This window comes from Garra rufa, chromosome 12, assembly GCF_049309525.1.
Source record: "Garra rufa chromosome 12, GarRuf1.0, whole genome shotgun sequence".
Classification (NCBI taxonomy): Eukaryota; Metazoa; Chordata; class Actinopteri; order Cypriniformes; family Cyprinidae; genus Garra; species Garra rufa.
This window is the reverse complement of record NC_133372.1, coordinates 9,954,174-9,973,815: the sequence shown is the minus strand read 5'-3', so window position 1 is coordinate 9,973,815 and position 19,642 is coordinate 9,954,174. Positions and strand designations below refer to the sequence as shown.

Below are 19,642 nucleotides of genomic sequence, written 5' to 3'. Positions count from 1 at the left end.
ATCTCATTTCAAACAGAAAAAAAGATTACTTTTTTTACCCCATTGGCAGATTATTTTGCTTGTTTCAAGCAAAAACACTTAATTTTGACTTGTTTTTTTTCTTTTCATTTTTACTCGTCTGGAAAATCTTTCTTGATTGAAATTTTTTTAGATAGTTTGGCTGGAAACAATTTTAAAGTAAAAAAAATGTAAGTAAAAAAAGCATTTTTTGCAGTGAATTTATATGCTTTTCAACCACAAATGCACTAGTTCTGTAATGCACAACTTGAAAAACTCCATCTGATTTTCTCCTCCAACTTCAAAATCATCCAACATTGTTGTTTTATCTTTTTTTTTGTAAAGGCCGTTTGACTTTATTTGCACGTTCGCTTTGTACACACTGGATCGGTACCCCCACCTACGTCACGCATACACGATTACATAATGCGTGAGGTCGAGCTAGTGCAAGATGAGCATTTGTGGTTAAAAAGTATATACATTTTTATATTTTCAGAAAATGACAGATCGTTTCGCTAGATAAGACCATTATTCCTCGGCTGGGATCGTGTGAAGGCATTTGAAGCTGCACTGAAACTGCAATTTGGACCTTCAACCCATTGATCTCCATTGAAGTCCACTATATGGAGAAAAATCCTGATTTTTTTTTTTTTTTCAAAAAATGTAATTTCTTTTCGACTGAAGAAAGAAAGACAAGAACATCTTGTTACATTATGAGTAATTCATATTCTGGAAGTAAACTAATACTTTAAATGCTGTTCTTTCTATTTTTAAGAATCCTTAAAAAAATCTCACCAGTTCCACAAAAATGCATGAATAATAGGTTTTCAACACTAATAATAATAAACCATGTTTTTAAAGCAGCAAATCATAATATTAGAATAATTTTAGAAGAATTATGTGACATTGAAGACAGAAGAAAATTTTGCTTTGCCCTCACAGGAATAAATTACATTTTAAATTATATTACAACAGAAAATGTTATTTTAAATAGTAATAATATTTCACAATTATACTGTTTTCATTGTATTTCTAAGCAAATAAATACAGCTTTGGTGAGCATAAGAGACTAACCTCAAAAACATTTAAAAACCTTACTAACCACAAACTTTTGAATGGTAGTGTACATTTACAGTAATATGACAGATGTTTTTATCCAAATTCTTTTTTTCTTCTATTTTTTATTAGTGTTTGTTTTCTGGGAATTGAACCTGTGACCTCTGTGTTGTTAAATGATCATCGACTTTGACTACAACATTCACACAAAAGCTGTGCTTAGATCCATTGCAACATACTTGACTTGTAACATACCAAAATACGATATAACAAGTTTACAATACACTGAAAGCACAAAAAAAAAATCCCTTTTTCTGTTATAAAGGATAAAAGATGGCCCTGTTCAGATTTGTGATCTTATCCACCTGTTATTTAACACGGAAATAAGCCTATGGGTGAGACTTCCGGTTCATTATCCACTATAGGGAAATAAGGAGAAGAATAACAATGTGCAGTAAATGGTAAAACTGTTTGCACTACATACCAGTGAGCACATAATTAAGATAATACAATTAATTAAAATAATATAGTAAGACACACCAATTTGCAACATCAAGCAGCAAAACAAGCTCTTTTGTACAGCTAAAAATAGCTGGACGTGGATGAGACCGGAAGCCAGACCCATAAAATGTACAAATGGCCACGCCCATTCATACGAGAAGGAAAAAGGTGGATAGACATTCTTAGTTTTTCCATGAGACCATTTGTGATGCTCAGATTTCCAAACCATCAGAATATTCTGGAAATTTCTAAGCTGTATTTTGTTGCCTCAAATTGTTTACTCGAGGGAAATCAGGTACCTCAACTTTTTTTTTCATGATGGGGTTACTGGAGGAACTCTTGGAGTGTTTAGAGTTCCTCCAGGAATTTTTGATTCCAGCAGAGCCAAGTCACTAAAGCATAGACTCAGGCATCACTTGGGACAAGACCATTGACACGTCAGAACCAGCTGTACACTCATAGTTTTCAAATATCGTGCACACATCCCTCTTTACTCAAAATGAGTGGGTGGAGACAGACGACCAGCTCACCCCGCCCACCCTACTGTGATTGGCTTGATCTACACCACCTTCGGAGCTGGTTGGTCCGTGGCCCTGCAGTAAAGAGCAGGGTGATGTTGAGGTGGAGCCTCCATCTGCAGGCTCCTCATGGCTGTGTGTGGCGTTTACAATGCCTCCTGGAGGACTGGATGATACAGTGCAACTGCTCACAGTCCACAGGCATGGATACTGACTGAAAATCACAGATGAGCAAACATGACTCACAGTTTGGTACGTAAAACATCTTTTTATCATTTTATTGTTGACATATTGTTTCATATCATATCAAAGTCAGTTCTTTCTGACCTGCTGGCTCCAGGTGAGCTTGGAGAAGGTTGCATGGACAGCATCGCAGCAGGACCAGGAGGAGACACACCTGTCCAGCCCTCGTGACCGGAGAACATCTGCACAGCACCTGGACTCAGATTCTCAGATAGAGACACTTCAAGGAAAAATGGAAAAAAGTGAGTTAGCACAGAAAAAAGTGACAACTAGAAAAACTTGATGTGACACAGATTTGTAAAACAAATAGGAAACTTGGAAATATAATGCAGAGCTCATTTGTAAGTTTGCAGCTCGAGTATCGATCCCCATTTACTTTTATTATGCAGAAATTAATGACTGGTACATTTTTTTAAAAATTTATCCTATTGTGTTACACAGGAAGAAGAAAAAATTTGGAACATGATGGTGAGTAAACAATTACATGATTTTCGTTTTTAGATTAATTTTTCCTTAATACAGGGATTTCCAATTGTTGTCAGCCATACTCCTTGGACATAAAATTTAATGCAAACATTTTGTTATGCAGATTATTGACAAAGGGTACCCTGAGTATTAAGACTTGTATGGATTAATAAAATGTAAATGATGTGTCTTACTGAAATATGTAGTATAAAACCTTTTATATAAACTTTTTTTTTATATACATTTTGGACTATGGGGGGGCATTATTTCGATGACATAAAATGGTTGCACTCTGCGAGCTACTGGCGCTACCTGCTGCTATTTTTACTGCAACACAAGCCGGAAAGTAAAATACTGTTACGATGCCACAACTACTGGAAGAGCTTACAGGCGACGATGAATATAAGCCTAGACTTAAACCAAATGCCGTACTATTGATTTTTCCACACAAGGAGTCTAAATGCCCCAGATATCGAGAAACTCCTTCAGTGTGATGGCATCTAGCGTTTCTTGTCTCTGCTGTTTGTATGCTCTTTCAGTAGCTGTGGTCTACTAAAAGCCTCGAAAGCATCGGGGCTGAAGTGGAGAGAACAAAGACGCAAGTCTTTAGGAAGTTTTATTCATCCACAGGCATCTTCGCATTCTTTTCTCCTTATCGCTAGAAAAAAGACTTTGCATGTCTTGTTTCCCTTCGACTGAAAATTACAAGCAAAAGTCGCACAATGTGGCATCGTATCAGTATTTTAATTTCCAAGTTGTGTTGCGGTAAAAATAGCAATTGGTAGTGCCAGTAGCACACTGAGTGCAGCCTTTTCAGGTCATTGAAATAATGACGTGATAGTCCAAAATATGTATAAAACAATGGATTTTTTTTAAATAATGTTACATCTTTAATGGGTCTTCTACCACATATTTCAGTAAGAGGCATCATTTATGTTATATTAAGCCATACAAGTCTTAATACCCAAGGTTCCCTTTAAATTATGCAAATGTAAAAGGGAGTCTAGCACACATTCTGTTCCCAAATGCATTAAAATCGTAGCACATGCAGAGATAGAGTTTGTGAGAAGCAGTTTTTACTGTGAACCAGAAAGTCAATTTTATTATTTATTTGCTTTTCTTCAGCGTACAAACCCCCTGCATTTCCTTCATAAATATCCATTTGAAAAAGATATAGATATAGATACAGGGAGTAATACAGAAAGCATGATTGTCTGTACTTATATAGACATGATTTGAACTGCACTCTGTTAAATCACCTGGGTTATGGCCACGGTGGTGATGATGGCGGGGAAGGTAGGGTGTAGGGTACGGGGCTGCTCGGTGCCCATGCAGGCTTGGGTAGTGTTTGTACCCATGGTGGGGAGCAAGCGGTAAACCTCCTGGATATGGAAAGTTACCACCACTAGCAGAACACAGAGTGTCTGGGTTTGATATGAACCATCCGCCTGCAACCAACAAATGGAAACAAACATGCTTCACATAACATTGAACAGTGACTCTAAATCATTCGAACAATTATTATGAAACCTGAAAACAGAAAAATTCATAACTAACAGTGCGGTATGCCCATGTGCTGGTTTTCAACTGGAGGTTCGAGATGATTCTTAGGATGGCTCCTATGGAGAGAACAAGCTTTTTGTGAGAGACAAACCTCAAAAATAAAACTAATATATCATAATGGTTAATATCCATAAATAAATCACATACACTATTGTGCAAGTTTGGGTTGGTGGAATGTGTTAATGCTTTTAAAAGAAGTCTCTTCTGCTCACCAAGCCTGCATTTATTTGTTCCAAAGTACAGCAAGAACAGTACAATTTCGAAAATTTTTTACTATTGAAATTCTTTGTAACATTATAAACGACTTTATCATAATTTTTGATCAATTTAAAGCATCCTTGCTAAATAAAAGTATTAATTTCTATAATTATTAGAAAAAGAATAGAAATTAATACCCCCCTCAAAAAAAAAAAAAGAATAAATAAATAAATAAAAAATTATACGGACACCAAGCTTTTGAATGGTATTGTGTATAATGTTACAAAAGCTTTTTATTTCAGATAAATGCTGATCTTTGGATCTATTCAAAAAATCCTGAAAAAAAATGTACTTAACTGTTTTAAATATTGATAATAATAATAATAATACAAAATATTTCTTAAACAGCAAATCAGCATATTAGAATGATTTCTGAAGGATCATGTGACACTGAAGACTGGAGTAATGATGCTAAAAAAATAGCTTTGATCACAGAAATAAATTACATTTCAAAATATATTCAAGTAGAAAACAGTTATTTTAAATAGTAAAAATATTTCAAAACATTACTGTTTTTGCTGTACTTCGGATCAAATAAATGCAGGCTTGGTGAGCAGAAGACACTTAAAAACATTCAAAATCATGCTGTTCAAAAACTTTTGACTGGTAGTGTATATGCTTATTATATCATTTTCTTTAGGCAAAATATAATTTCATCAGCTATACTTTATTTTAAGATCCATTTCCCACTATTAACTACGGCTTTAGTCTCTAAAAAAACTTTAGTAAGGTAAGTGTTACCATTTCTTCCTCCTTTTTGGTCCCTGCTTTCTATTTTTATTTCTATTCACCCTCTAATAGTTTAAATTTACAGTGTACAGTGTACAGTCTCACATGAGTAGTTTTTCAGAGGAGCGTTGTACCTCTGCTCCGGTGAAGTTATGACTACATTTACTGGAGTACAATAATTCAGCACTCATTCCACCAACATTGTTGTGTAATATCTCACACATTCTTCACCGTAGCCGCTCAAAATCTCTCACTCTCACTTCACACTGCCTCTCCAACAAGCTCCTTTACTCACACACTCACTCGATTCAAAGCATAAACGTTTAATAATTGGTCGCTAATCACGGCTGATTTCGCACAGTCATGCTAGCTTGACTAGCGCTAATGCCCGCTATGATATTATTATGAGTTGAAATACGCATTGTTAAATCGGTGAGAACTTATCTTCTGACACTGATGGTGTTTGTTGTTTAAAGTCATTGAAACGGATTGTACCTTTCCTTCGCATCAAGGAAAGCTTTGGCAAATGGATTGTGCTTTATCTTCAGCGCAGTTATCTATGAACAAAAAAAAAAATAGGAGCAGAGGATTGTGAACATCTTGTACATCAGAGGTGAATTATTTTCATCAGTTATTGTACATACAGGCATTATACTCTGCATTCAACAAAACACAAATATGTTTGTAAAGGTGCAGTTCACATTTTCACCTGAAAAAGACCTACATTTCTGTTATATGATTTCAGAAGACTGCATATAATGTTTGTTGAACAGACTACATTTCACATTGTTTTTTTTAGAGACCTCTTAGTCATTATTCAATGTCATTGCATGGAAACAAGGAACGGCATGTGAGTGAATAAATATTACAGAAATTTCATTTTTGGGTAAACTATGTCTTTAAGTATGTTTATCCTAAATGTTTTGTGAAGATGCTCTAACCTCTTCATTCTGGTAGGCTGTTACAGCGATGAACTGAGTTTCTGTGAAAGAGATGTTGGTCACCATCCTGTGGCTGCCTCCGACACGAACAATGTGAATCTGAGGCTCGTACTTGTGGAGAGAATTCAGCATGATCTGGAACAGAACAGAAGAGAAAAGAAAGTAAGAAAGAAAGGTTCTTTCAACAAGTACATACAGTATTTTAAACAAAATTTTAATTGAATTGAATCAGGTATCAAAGCAGATACAGACTTGCAAATAGGTTTTAAATGTAAAGAATTGAAACAGACTAAAATCCAAAGCAATTTATAAAACTGCTGTATTGCTATAATATGTTTACTTTCTTTCCCGGTATGAATTACCCATATAGCCAAGAACATTACATTAATTATATAACTCTGTAAGAATGCATTAAATTGATCAAAAGTGACAGCAAAAACAGTTGAGGTCAAAAGTTAACATACACTGCAAAATGTTAATTATTTTACCAAAATAAAAAGGGATCATATAAAATGCATGTTATTTTTTATTTAATACTGACCTGAAGAAGATATTACACATAAAAAACATTTACATGTAGTCCACAAGAGGAAATAAGTTGAATTAATAAAACTGATCCTGTTCAAAAGTTTACATACGCTTGATTCTTAATACTGTGTTGTTACCTGAATGTTTTTTTTTTTTGTTTAGTGATAGTTGTTCATGAGTCCCTTGTTTGTCTTGAACAGTTAAACTGCCCACTGTTCTTCAGAAAAATAATTTTAATTCCCTCTAATTCTTTGGTTTCTCAGCATTTTTGTGAATTTGAACCCTTTCCAACAATGACTATATGGTTTTAAGATCCATCTTTTCACACTGAGGACAATTGAAGGACTCATATGCAACTATTACAGAAGGTTCAAACGCTCACTGATGCTTCAGAAGGAAAAAACACTGAAGGAAATGCATTAAGAGCCAGGGGTGAAAACTTTCGAACAGAATGAAGATGTCTACATTTTTCTTATTTTGCCTAAACATATCTTTCCTATGTAGGTCTGCCCTTCAGAAGCTACACAAGATACTACATGTTTCCCAAGACTAAATACTTCAATTCAACCTAATCTTTCAATTCCAAAAGTTTTCACCCCCTGGCTCTTGATGCGTCGTGTTTTCTTCTGGAGCATCAGTGAGTGATTGAACCTTCTGTAATAGCTGCATATGAGTCCCTCAGTTGTCCTCAGTATAAAAAGATGGATCTCAAAATCATACAGTCATTGTTGGAAAGGGTTTAAACACACAAAAATGCCAAAAAAAAAATAATAATAATAATAATTTGTGGGACCTGAAGGATTTTTCTGTTTAGGACAAACAACGGGCTCATGAACAACTATCACTAAACAAAAAAAAAACTTCTTAACAGGTGTTTTTTTATATAAATTCAACTGTATTCTCCTCTTGTAGACTATATGTAAATGTCTTGTATGTAAAATATTTCACTCAGGTCAGTACTAAATAAAAAAATGACACGCATTTTGTACGATCCCTCTTATTTTGGTAAAATAATTACCATTTTGCAGATTCTGCAAGGTGTATGTAAACTTTTGACCTCAGCTGTATGTTCAGCTTTGCACCACAGGAAGAAATTACATTTTGAAATATATTCAAATAGAAAAAAGTAATTTAAAATGGTAATAATATTTTACAATATTTTTACAGTTTTACAATATTTTTGATCAAATAAATACAGCCTCAGTGAGCATAAGAGATTTTTCAATACAATTTTATTACAGCCAAATAGAGAAAATATATGAATTGTTTTGAATTCTTTATTATATAATATAATTACTTATATTTGCATAAAGTTACTTGAACTAAAACATTGGCTATTTTGTAGTGCTGTATGGCAAAATAAAAACTATTTTGATGGTTGTGTGAATTGTAACTTAAGAGTAATGCATCTCATCAGATGAGAAGTAATGTAGACTATACATCAAAATGTAATAACATTCCAAGTCGTCAGTTGAAAATTCAGACAGTATCACTATCCTGTACTATCCAGGCCTTAAAATTAGACTCTGCTTGTGAAAAAATTCTTCGGATGACTGTAGTAGTGACCACGTCAAGCACGAATAAATCTATCGAGCGAATTCTGAGAAAAAGCCGGACGGAACGACAGAGAAAAGCAGCATTTTTTTAGTCTAATTGGTAGATTACAATGACTGATGAGGGGCAGGTACTCATCTGCATGGCTACAGGGGACATAAAGGGCTTTGTGTGCTTTTCTCTCCCCGCTGCCTTTTTTAATATGTTGCCTTTTTGAACATCTAAGGACTGATGGCTAAATTAATTTTGCATAGAAAAAACAGAGGTAATTACCATAATGTACAACTAACCACAGCAATTATTTCATTTAGAGCTGGTTCTCTCTCATCGTCCTCTCCGCTGCCAGCTCTGCGTTTAAAAACCCCGGTAAATAGGGAACAGACAGGCATAGAGGAGAAGAGGATGGGGTGGCGGGGAGGGCGCAGGGGAGGGGTCATGTAAATACCAATAATAATTTGGTGGCGGAGTCATACTCGAATGGAGCGGGCTGGAGCACCTCGCAGCGGCCCCGCTGAAAGCCAGGATGGCTAGCTGAAGTAGACCACTCTCTGTCTGAACGGCAGGAAGTGCATTAAACGAGAAAAGTGGCAATTAAGAGCTGTTTATTCCTGTTTACATGCAGTCCCTGCTGAACAAAGGGGCTCCATAGGTGAAGTGGATGCAGAGGAGCGCACTAATTGTATAAATGCACACTTGAAATTTCCCTGTGGCAGCGCACAGGGTGATTAAAGGCAGGCCAAGACTCCTAAAAGCTACACAAGCCTGTTTGGACACACAAGAGCCCTGAGAGGCTACTCAAGATTACCCAACGGGTCATGTACGGCATTACACACCTGTGCATAATGTGCAGGGGGTCTTTGTTTTCTCAGACTTTTTACAGGGAACAATTTAACAATGTGATTAGTTGAGAAATTGGCTGAAGAAAGTGCAAGTTGTGTCAGCTAGAAAGCTGCTCAGTTCAGTATGTCTTGTACCTGGCCGCCTCCGTTGAGTTTGTTGGTCAGTTTGACTTTGTTGAAGGACACCGGAGCCTTCATCCAGTGGGCACCGAAGTTGGGCGAGTCTGGGTGGATGTAGACGCAGCTGTGGCTGTGAGGCTCAGGTTTGCCCGCGGGGACCCACTCGCCGTTTACGTACTTCCAGCGATGCCCGTCTGCAGGACTGAAGTCCAGCAGGAACGAATACATGGCGTTGGGATCCAGACCTGTCACGCTGACCTTTAGAACTGGAAACATCCTCCTACAAAGAAGGAATCATGACAGAAGGACTACTTAAAATGCAGGATCTCCTAAAAAAATGCTTTTTGCTATTGGTTAAAGTTTAATGGAGTATATTTTACAAGGAAATACTATTACAGTCTTTCCACTTAAACATATTAGGTTTATTTCAACATGTTGTTTGCAGTTTCTTGGTAATCATTTATGAAATTTACTAGGAATTTTTCAGTGTACACTTAAAATAGAGGCTCTTTATTGGCATTGATGGTTCCACGAAGAACACTCAACTTTCCACTGCACAAAATATTCTTTAACTCTTAAAAATAAAGATTCCAGAAGTTTTCAAAATGATGCCACGGAATAACCATTTAAAACCAGTAAACTGTTCTTAAAAGAACCAATTTTTTGTTCTTAGCTCAATCTAAAAAAAAAAAGAAAGAAAAAAAGGTTCTGTAGATGTTGAAGATTCTTCCTAGAACCATTAATGCCAATAAAGAACCTTTATTTTTAAAAGGTACTTCAGATTATTACAATGTTCTTTACACTAAAAAAGGGTTCTTTTAAGTATTTTTCAGCAAAAGGTTCTTTGTGGAACCCAAAATGTGACCCTGGACCACAAAACCAGTCTTAAGTAGGACGGGTTTATTTGTAGAAATAGACAAAAATAACTTGTATGAGACAAAATGATTAAAAAAATCATTAGGATATTAAGTAATAATCATGTTCCATAAAGATATTTAGTACATTTTCTACCGTAAATATATCGAAGCTTAGTTTTTGATTAGTAACATGCATTACTAAGAACTTAATTTGGACAACTTTAAAAGTTTTTTTGCACCCTCAGATTCAAGATTTTCAAATAGTTGTAACTCGATCAAATATTGTCCTATCCTAACAAACCATACATCAATTTTACATATTTTGTATGTATGCATGTATAAATCTCAATTTCAAAAAATGTACCCTTAATGACTGGTTTTGTGGTGCAGGGTCACAAATGGTTCTTCTTAAATCCCCTCTTTGGAACCTTTAACATTAAAAGTGTAGGAACATAAAATATTTTGAAACATGCCTTTTTTCTGTACTATGGAAGACAAAGATGTTGTTATCAGACCAAAATACATAATCTTTTGTGTTCCACATGAAGACTGAAAGTCATACAGATTTGGAACAGCGTGAGGAAGAATAAATGATGACATATTTAGATACTATCACTTTAAGACACAAAATCGTATTAAATCTGTCCAAAAGCTGTCACACACACACACACACACACACACACGACTACAAAGTTATCCCCAACAATCATTCACACTGCCTGCCAAAACTCTACAAGCAGTTACAAACACGGACTTCATGAGAGGTTGGACGCTAGTCATTTTCATCTTTTTCCCCCTATGATTATTTTTATGGATGAGAACAAGTTTAAGAGGGGCTGTAAATGGAAGGACACCCACCTGCAGAGCTGACCTGTAACTACTGAATGAGTTGGTCAAGTCACCCTTCAGCTCGATAACACCACAACAAGGCTTTTCAATTAAATTAATCAGCCGTTTCCAAAAAAACATAAAACACCACCATGTGCCAATACCAGCAACACAAAATAATAAAGCTTCCTAGGGATTACAAGGCACTTTGATAGAAAGAAAGACAGATAACTGGACCGCAGGGACATAGTTAGATTTTATTAATGCAGTAATAAGAACACCTCTAATAAAACCAACACCAAAACTACAACATAGTTTTGCATTTATGTAAGGATTAAGTGTTACAAAATAATTTTTAAAGTTTAGATTTAAATCTGTTCTTTTAAGAAACATATTACAGTATGTAATACAGTGGTCTCTAAAAGTATTAGGATACTCAAGTAACATTTTAAAATGCTTGAATGTCATTGCATTAGACACAAACTATTAAAAAACTTTTTTTTTTCCAGAATTAACTTTTCTGAGCCATTTTTGAAAGCTCTAGTTTAAGCAGGTGTCCTTTCAGAGCGACCTGAAAGTGTCCATATACATTTTGACTTCATTTTTAACAGTATAAATATTGTTTTATCACGTAAAAATTTATTAAATGTCTTTTATGAAACGTTTTGGTCTAAAGAGCGCTTAACTTGCTTTAAGCATTTACTTGATTTGATATTTTGTATAATAATGCAGACACATTATAATAAAAGGCTATCTGCGTAACATCAGTTTTCAAATACTTTGTGGGACCATTTTATGTACACGCGTTAAAAATACGTATATAAAATAGTAGGCTAACGTTAGTCTTTAGGACGCGAATTTCGTATATATGTCATTAATAATCTTACTAATTACTAAAAAAGCATAAAATCTATTTTTCTGACAAGACCGTAAGATATTTAATGTATAAACAATAAGAACGCGTACTTTACTTGAAAGTAAGAACATCAATGTTTGAAAAAAAAATACAGCTTCTGTGCGAAACAAATGTGTTAATTAATATTAACAAACAACACTGCTTTATTAAAATACTTTTACTACTTTGACGTCCCGTTCGTGGTGGCTCACCTGCCGTTCTTGGTCACAATCATCTCATTGGTCACTTCTTTGAATTTCCTCCAGAGTTCGGAATCTTCCAGGCTGACTTTGAGCTGTTTCTCAGTGGGGTCTCCCTTCTCTCGACCGGCCTGTAACTCGCTCTCGACGACGCTCAGCAGTCTGGTAATGCAGCAGTCGTTGCCGCCCCGAGCACCGGTCACCGCTCCGCCGCCGCTCCTCAGCTCTTCCTCAACCTTCATGAGTGACGGGAAAATCTCACACGCACTTGTCAAGTAGAAAAGAACTAGACTTCAACTTCAGCTCACTAGAATTTATGAGCAGCTTTAGATGTAACGTTGTCTAACACAACTTTTGGATAATAAAACAACTCTCCTCAGTATACAAGCAGTGTGAATTCTAGTCTATGTTTGATTAGTACCTTCAGCTCTCTGCGACCACCTGTTCTTATGACCGGAGGACAAACCTGCAGTCACGTGGGTTTCTCCAATTAAGTGATTCACTCACAAGCCATTGTTTTCAGTTCAGAAGCAATTTTAATGTTCGACTTTCAAGTTTATTTTCAGTATTCACATTTATATTTAGGAATTAGTATGCTGTTTAAATAACAGGAAAACCTGGGCAGAAAGCTCAAAGGAAACTTACAGGCTTAACACTTCAGAGAGAAAAATAAACGTTTCAGAACCATGGACAGCTCGTAAATGTTTATTTTTTTATTTTTTGTAAAATGGCGTGATGTAGTTAACACTTAACACTTTTTTAATGTTTGAGTACTGCTACTTTATTATTACAATGTTCCCAATTTTTTCAAAGAGTAATTTGGATTTTTTCCCCTTTTCTGTATAGCTTAAAACTGTCAGAAGAAAAGTTTTATTTAAAAGACCGTAAATAAGAATAATCGTCAAATCAAAAGAATACGCAAAAAAAAAAACCTAATTTTTTCGTCATCTGACGATAGAATCATAAACCACAGCACGCCTTTTCTATCACATATTTTTACCTTTTATGGAAAAGTAGCCTAGGGTTTTGTTTCGGACAAATAGAATAGTTTAAGAAATGTTGCTATTCACAACTCACAGGCTACATAATTTATATAAAACTATAAAACTTTTTTTTTTTTAATTGAATTCAAATACATTAAGCACATTATGAATTTTTAACTATCAATTTCGGATGTTCTTATTTGTGACGCTGGACCAAAAATCAGTCAATACATTTGTTGAAATTGAGATATTAGATGTTAAATCTGTAATCTGAGGGTGCAAAAAAAATCTAAATATTGAGAAAATCGCCTTTAAAGTTGTCCAAATGAAGTTCTTAGCAATGCATACTAATCAAAAGTTACGTTTTGATATATTTAATGTAGGAAATTTATAAAATATCTTCACGAAATATGATCTTAACTTAATATCCTAATGATTTTTGGCATAACTACATATTACTGCAAATATACCTGTGCTCAAGACTGGTTTTGTGGTCCAGGGTCGCATTTGTCACAAGACGCATATCTTCCGCCACAAACCAAGTCATGACCTGATATATATTTTTTGATATTATAACTCCGCAACAAGGCTAAATCCACATAGTGCATTTTAAATGAATGATAAACCTGGTATGTGAATAAGTGATGCTTAAAACCTCATTCTGCTTAAGTCGGACTGCTGTGAAACATCAGAACGTCCACTGCGATTCACAAGATGGACTCATGTGTGAGGGCGTAAATAAGGACATACTGTCAAAGAGCTTTAGTATTGTGGAAGCCATGTGGAGCAGAAATCAAATACTGGATGTTCTCTGCAGCGGGCGGGCATGAACGGAAACCCGATCCAGCGACCGGCGCTCTAATCACAGCGACACACGCATGGAGATTAGAGGATTCAAAGAGTTTAAATCCGAAAAAGAGTCTCATTAGCGGAGAATCCTCCTGCATATCAAACCTGAGAAAATCAACCCTCCCTGACCTTTCACTAGCAGAGATGACTTACGCACATCAGTCAACTTATAAGTCTTATTGAGACTCACAGATGCTTTGTGGAACGGGGCTTCTTAAATGACAGCCTATTCATTTGCAATAGAAAGCATTGACATCAAAATATAAATAAAGTTAGTTAGAGAAGAGAAAATAATTCACGTAGACTAAATGAATCTGAATAACTTTTAATAACAGTGATTGTTGAAATGTCCATATAGTAGCAGTAACAATTCTTAAACACCTCATATATGAATTCTCATAGAAATAATGTAAAACATGGGCAATTAATAATTTCAGTCAAGATAAACTAATTCTGGAATGTATTTTTCCATCAGAAAAATATTTCTTTAACGTTACATATAAATAAAAGCAATCTCTTCAGTGAATATACAGTGGACAAACAGTAACAATTTAAAAAGACAAGACGAAGGGAAAGTATTGTGGTTATTTTTGAAATACAGTTAAAAGGAAATGTGTTTGACGTGATTTATAAAAATAAGAGGACAGGCATGAAACATTCATCAGAAAAAGCCAGAATTTTGCTTCTAAATGCAAAACTAACTCAAAGCAAAATGAAAGAGTGGGCGTGGCTATTTTTTACATTTTATGGGTGTGGCTTCCGTTCTCCATGTCCAGTTATTTTTAGCTGTACACAACAACTTGTTTTGCTGGTTGATATTGCAAATTGGAGTCTTATCATATTGTTTTACTGTATTATCTTAATTATGAGCACACTTGTAGAGCATGGTTTTACCATTTAATGCACCTTGTTATTCTTCTCATTATTTCCCTGTAGCAGTTAATGAACCGCAAGTCTCAGCAATAGCTTACAACCACATTGAGAAAGAAGGTGGATATGGTTGTTCTTAAAGATATACATTGGCACCCTAATGAGTGTTTACTATTTTACTTATCTAATAAGATAATATAACAATTATAGCAATACATAAGTAATAAGACATTTCTCTCATCCTTTTATACTTACCTATAACAGATAGCTTCTGAACCAAAATATAATAAGAACAATTATTTAGAAAACCCTTCATTTCAATCTTGTTCTTGCAAAAAAACCTAAATACTAAAAAACAGCAAACACTGGTTACATTTCTACCCAATCTACTCCTCAAGTAATCCTCGGATGATGGCAGAGAGGAAGGCACATAGGAAAGAATTATTAAGCAATTACACAGGCGTTGAATTTTGCTGCACCAAACATGTCACTACAGTTACAGGGCAGAGCCCGAAACTCAACCTTTTACCCAATTCATCCTTCATAGTTTCTTACTTGAATGTAAAGCGCAGGTGTGTGTGTGTGTGTGTGTGTGTGTGTGTGTGTGTGTGTGAGAGACAGAGAGAGAGAGAGAGTACTTGTCCATGTGTGCTTGTTCATACAGATGGAGAGTGTCCATCCGTTGGGGAGAGTAAGGGGAGCCTGTAGTGTGGTGTGGTGTCTGTGCCAGGCTGCAGAGTGGGTACATGAGTGGCATTGAAGGCAGTGCCGAAGCTGGAGCCAAAGCAGCACACAGAGAGACAGCCAAGGCCAAATGTAGAGGCATCTCACTTGAAGCACGCGGAGAACAACTTAATAATCGCATCCCTACATAAAAAAACAAACAGCCAAAGGTAAACAAACGCCAAAGCCAAAAAACAGATGATTAAAAGTCTTTTTTGGCTGCGGCAGAATGACAGTTTTGATTTTAGTCTATAAAGCAATTATGGGAATTTTAGACACAATAGGCACTTAAATTGCAAAAATGATATTTTTCACAATTTTGCATACTATGTAACAGATAATACTGCCAAGAAGCAACTACTACAACAAAATCATTAGATAAATTGGTCTTTTAATGTTGCTATATTATTTAGCTAATTGATTTGTTATTTGATTACTCAAATGATTGTTGATTTGCATCAACAGTATTTTTTAAATGTATGATTCTGAAAATATAAAGAAACCCACCTTGCAAAAGGAATGTAGGATAAGCTATACCTGTGAAATAAAATGGATACAATTTAAACAGAGACAAATAAATAAAATGTACACTACATTTTATGGAGACTTTCAATAGACATAATGATTTTACAAACTGTATATTTTATATCCAATCCCTAACTCACTTCTAAACCTAACCCTTACAAAAACGTACAATTTCCAAAAATAAATAAATACATTTATTTAGTGTGATTATACACTGTTTTATGTATGAGGACCAAACAACGCCCTAATGTCATTAAGTCCAGTCAAAAGTTTAAAAAAAGGACCATTTTAATGTTTGTTTCATCTGCTCTCCAAGCCTGCATTTATTTGATCCAAAGTTAAATTTTGAAATATTTTTACTATTTAAAATAACTGTTTTCTATTTGAACGTATTTTAAGTGTAATTTATTCCTGTGATTTCAAAGCTGAACTCCAGTCACATGATTCTTTAGAAAATCATCCTAATATTCTGATTTGCTGCTCAAAAAACAGTTTTTATTATTATTATGATGTTGAAAACAGCTGAGTAAAATTTCTTCAGGTTTCTTTGGTGAATAGAAGTTCAGAAGAACAGCATTTATCTGAAATAAAAATCTTTTGTAACATTATACATGTCTTTATCATCACTTTTGATCGAGCATTCTTGTTAAATAGAAGTATTCATTTCTATTATTTCTATAACACCCTCCCCAACTGTTTTAAATATTGATAATAAAAATAATGCAAAATGTTTCTTGAACAGCAAATCAGCATATTAGAAGGATTTCTGAAGGACCATGTGACACTGAATACTGGAGTAATGATGCTGAAAATTTAGTTTTGATCACAGGAATAAATTACATTTTTAAAATATATTCAAACCGAAAGCAGTTATTTTAAACTGTAAAAATATTTCACAATATTACTGCTTTTGCTGTATTTTGGATCAAATAAATAAATGCTTGGTGAGCAGAAGAACCTTCTTTAAAGACATTAAAAATCTTACTGTTCAAAAACTTGGTCTGTGAATGGTAGTGTATCCTTGTGGAGACATTTGGTCAACACAACGTAGGGTTTTATACACAAACAAAGCTTAGCCCATAAATAAGACGTCATCATTACAGTTTAATTTGGAGTAATAACAGGATGTCCTACATTACTTCCATTCTTTACTGTGACTACCAGAGCAGGCCCACTAATGCACTATTTTTACAGCTTCTTGATAAGATTGTCTGTTAAAGTGCCCCTATTATGCCTTTTCAAATATGATATTTCATGTAGTGTGTCATGTAGCTGTATGTGAACATAAACTATCTGCAAAGTTGTGACGCCGACAGTGCACTATAAATAAAGTTTTTGTCTATCAAAAAAAAGAGTCGGCTCACATTCGCCTAAACGAGTCGTCAGCAATTCGAATCTTTTTTCTGTAACGGCCACACGTCACGAGCTAGACATTTGCGTAATGTCCGCCCACGTTCAATTTCGCGAACAACTTGCCCGCCCACAAACAGCAGGCCTACCATTTTCACGTGGATTACATCATGTCAAGAAGACGCCCTGCGCTGTGACAGCCTGTGAGAGTGAATTTGTTTTATATGCCCTTCGGAAAGATGAAACTATCAGTGGTTAACATTAATTTTTTCAACACCTCAGCAGTCCAATGCCAATCTTGTGTTGTGTTCGCGTCATTTTACTGATGACTGCTTTTCCAATCTTGGGGAGTAACGTTACAACGCGAGATTCACCAAACGCTTGGTTTTAAAAAATGGATCAGTGCCCAGTTTATTTGGACCGGCTTGCTCCTCTGAACTTCTACCTGTAAGTATGATTAATAATTGTATTTTCTAGCGATCGTTCAAAATACGTCTTTGTGTACGTTATGGTGTTTAACAACCCCGAACATGTCTTGGTCACCGGCTAACTTGCGTTTCTGTAGTTCTGTTGTTCAGCTGTGAGTGCAATGTAGTCTAAAAAGTCTTGTGATTGATGCAGCTTGACTGTCTGTCTGCCTTATTAGTTTAAGTAATGATAATGATAAACGATGGCTTAACGCAGTGTTATGGATTGTACAGTGTTGAAGTTCACAACGTAGAGGTGTGCCCGGTTCGCTTACAAAAGCAAATTGCAAACACTGTCCACAGTTAACATATGACACCCACTGAGAAACGTCCTGCTCCGGTCGTGCTTGCAAAACAGTTTCTTGTCGATGTGACACTTCAACCGTTTCATCGTCAGACTCCGGCTCGAATTGATAGGGTAAAATCGAGGCTATCTTTTCTATGCATTAACAGGTCTCCACAGCTGTCATTCAGTTATGCCAATGGGCGTTTCGTTTTGCGCTGTAGCGGTAGACCAATCCAAAAGGACTGCACCATCTGACCAATCACAGCAGTGAGGGCTCACTGAAAGGAGGGGTTTAGAGAGACTGATTCTTCGAACTGCTTCAAACGAGTCGTTTACGAATCATTTAGAAACGGGGTAAAAATAAATCTAATTTTGGAGAAAACTAAAGTGTTTTTTGAACTTGCATACATGTAAACCTGTTTTAAGAGACTATTACAACAATATTAACTACCTTTAAAATGGCATAATAGGGGCACTTTAAATATCTTCAGTGTAGATACACAGAAACAATGTCTACGTGTTAACATCCTAACAGCTGCTAAAATAACTCATGTTTCAAGACATCAATAAACAACATCCTTAATGAGTTTCTGGTTCTGTAATTTAAAGTTCAGGAGTTTGGTTAAACAGAACAGGACTTAAAGGGATAGTTCACCCAAAAATAAAAATTCTGTCATTAATGACTCATTCTCATGTTGTTCAAACCTGTAAGACCTTCTTCGGAACACAAATTAAGATATTTCTGATGAAATCTGAAAGCTTTCTGACCCTGCATAGACAGAAATGCAAAACTACCATGTTCAAAGCCAAGAAAGGTAGTAAGGGCATTGTCAAAATAGTCCATGTGAAATCAGTGCTTCAACCTTATGACTTTATTCAACAATTTCTTCTCTTCCTTGTCAGTCATTGATGCGAGGAAGCCGCTATTATAACATAGATTCTACATGCACTGTGCCTTGTTTGCAAGCAGAGGAACGCACACGCATGTGTCATGCATTTGGCATGACATAAGGTCATGAGTAATTAATGACAGAATTTTCATTTATGGGTGAACTATCCCTTTAAATGTGCTTTAGGAAACATTAGCCCTTTTAGAACTTCTGCCAGACTCAGTGACAGTATTACACACGTTCACTCTTTCCAAACTCCACCCACTGAGACCACTGTAATCAGAGATGAAGCAAGAAAGAGGGCAGAACAAACTTAATCTTAGTGTTGCCAAAATCAATAGTAGCAAAATAGATCTGCTTCAACTCTCAGATTCCTGCTTTAAATATGCAGGCCCACTGAAAGTCTTTAAAAACAACTTTTGAAAGGTTTACAAAGCCTTGGGCAGTCACAGAGACTGGTGTGATATTTCAGGACACCTACTACAGTGATATCTGTCAGGTAATAGTGCTAGTCTATTAAAAAGGAAGAACTATTGCTTACAGCACTGTATGGTTTTAAAGGTTTTTTATTGTCTTATGTCTCTGGTGTTCTCACTTTCCTTTCACT

General features: G+C 35.5%; 2 protein-coding genes across 2 annotated transcripts in view; both read right to left on the bottom strand.

Moving 5' to 3' along the window:
• Positions 1–1,853: 1,853 nt before the first annotated feature.
• tbx19 (T-box transcription factor 19) lies at positions 1,854–12,334 on the bottom strand. The gene is made up of 8 exons (XM_073852651.1): positions 12,105–12,334; positions 9,328–9,592; positions 6,272–6,406; positions 5,826–5,887; positions 4,338–4,399; positions 4,040–4,228; positions 2,400–2,535; positions 1,854–2,286 (listed from the first exon to the last, which is right to left on the bottom strand). Exons 1-8 carry the CDS (start codon positions 12,332–12,334, stop codon positions 2,049–2,051), a joined length of 1,317 nt encoding a protein of 438 aa, XP_073708752.1. The 3' UTR covers positions 1,854–2,048.
• A 1,910-nt stretch (positions 12,335–14,244) lies between these two features.
• Positions 14,245–19,642, bottom strand: part of sft2d2b (SFT2 domain containing 2b) — an 8,744-nt gene continuing 3,346 nt past the window's right edge. The window contains exons 7-8 of the mRNA XM_073852108.1: positions 16,025–16,054; positions 14,245–15,661 (exon numbers count right to left, since the gene is read on the bottom strand). Of these exons, the coding sequence (XP_073708209.1) occupies positions 15,622–15,661; positions 16,025–16,054 (70 nt within the window). The 3' untranslated portion in view covers positions 14,245–15,621. The remainder of the gene's footprint in view (positions 15,662–16,024; positions 16,055–19,642) is intronic.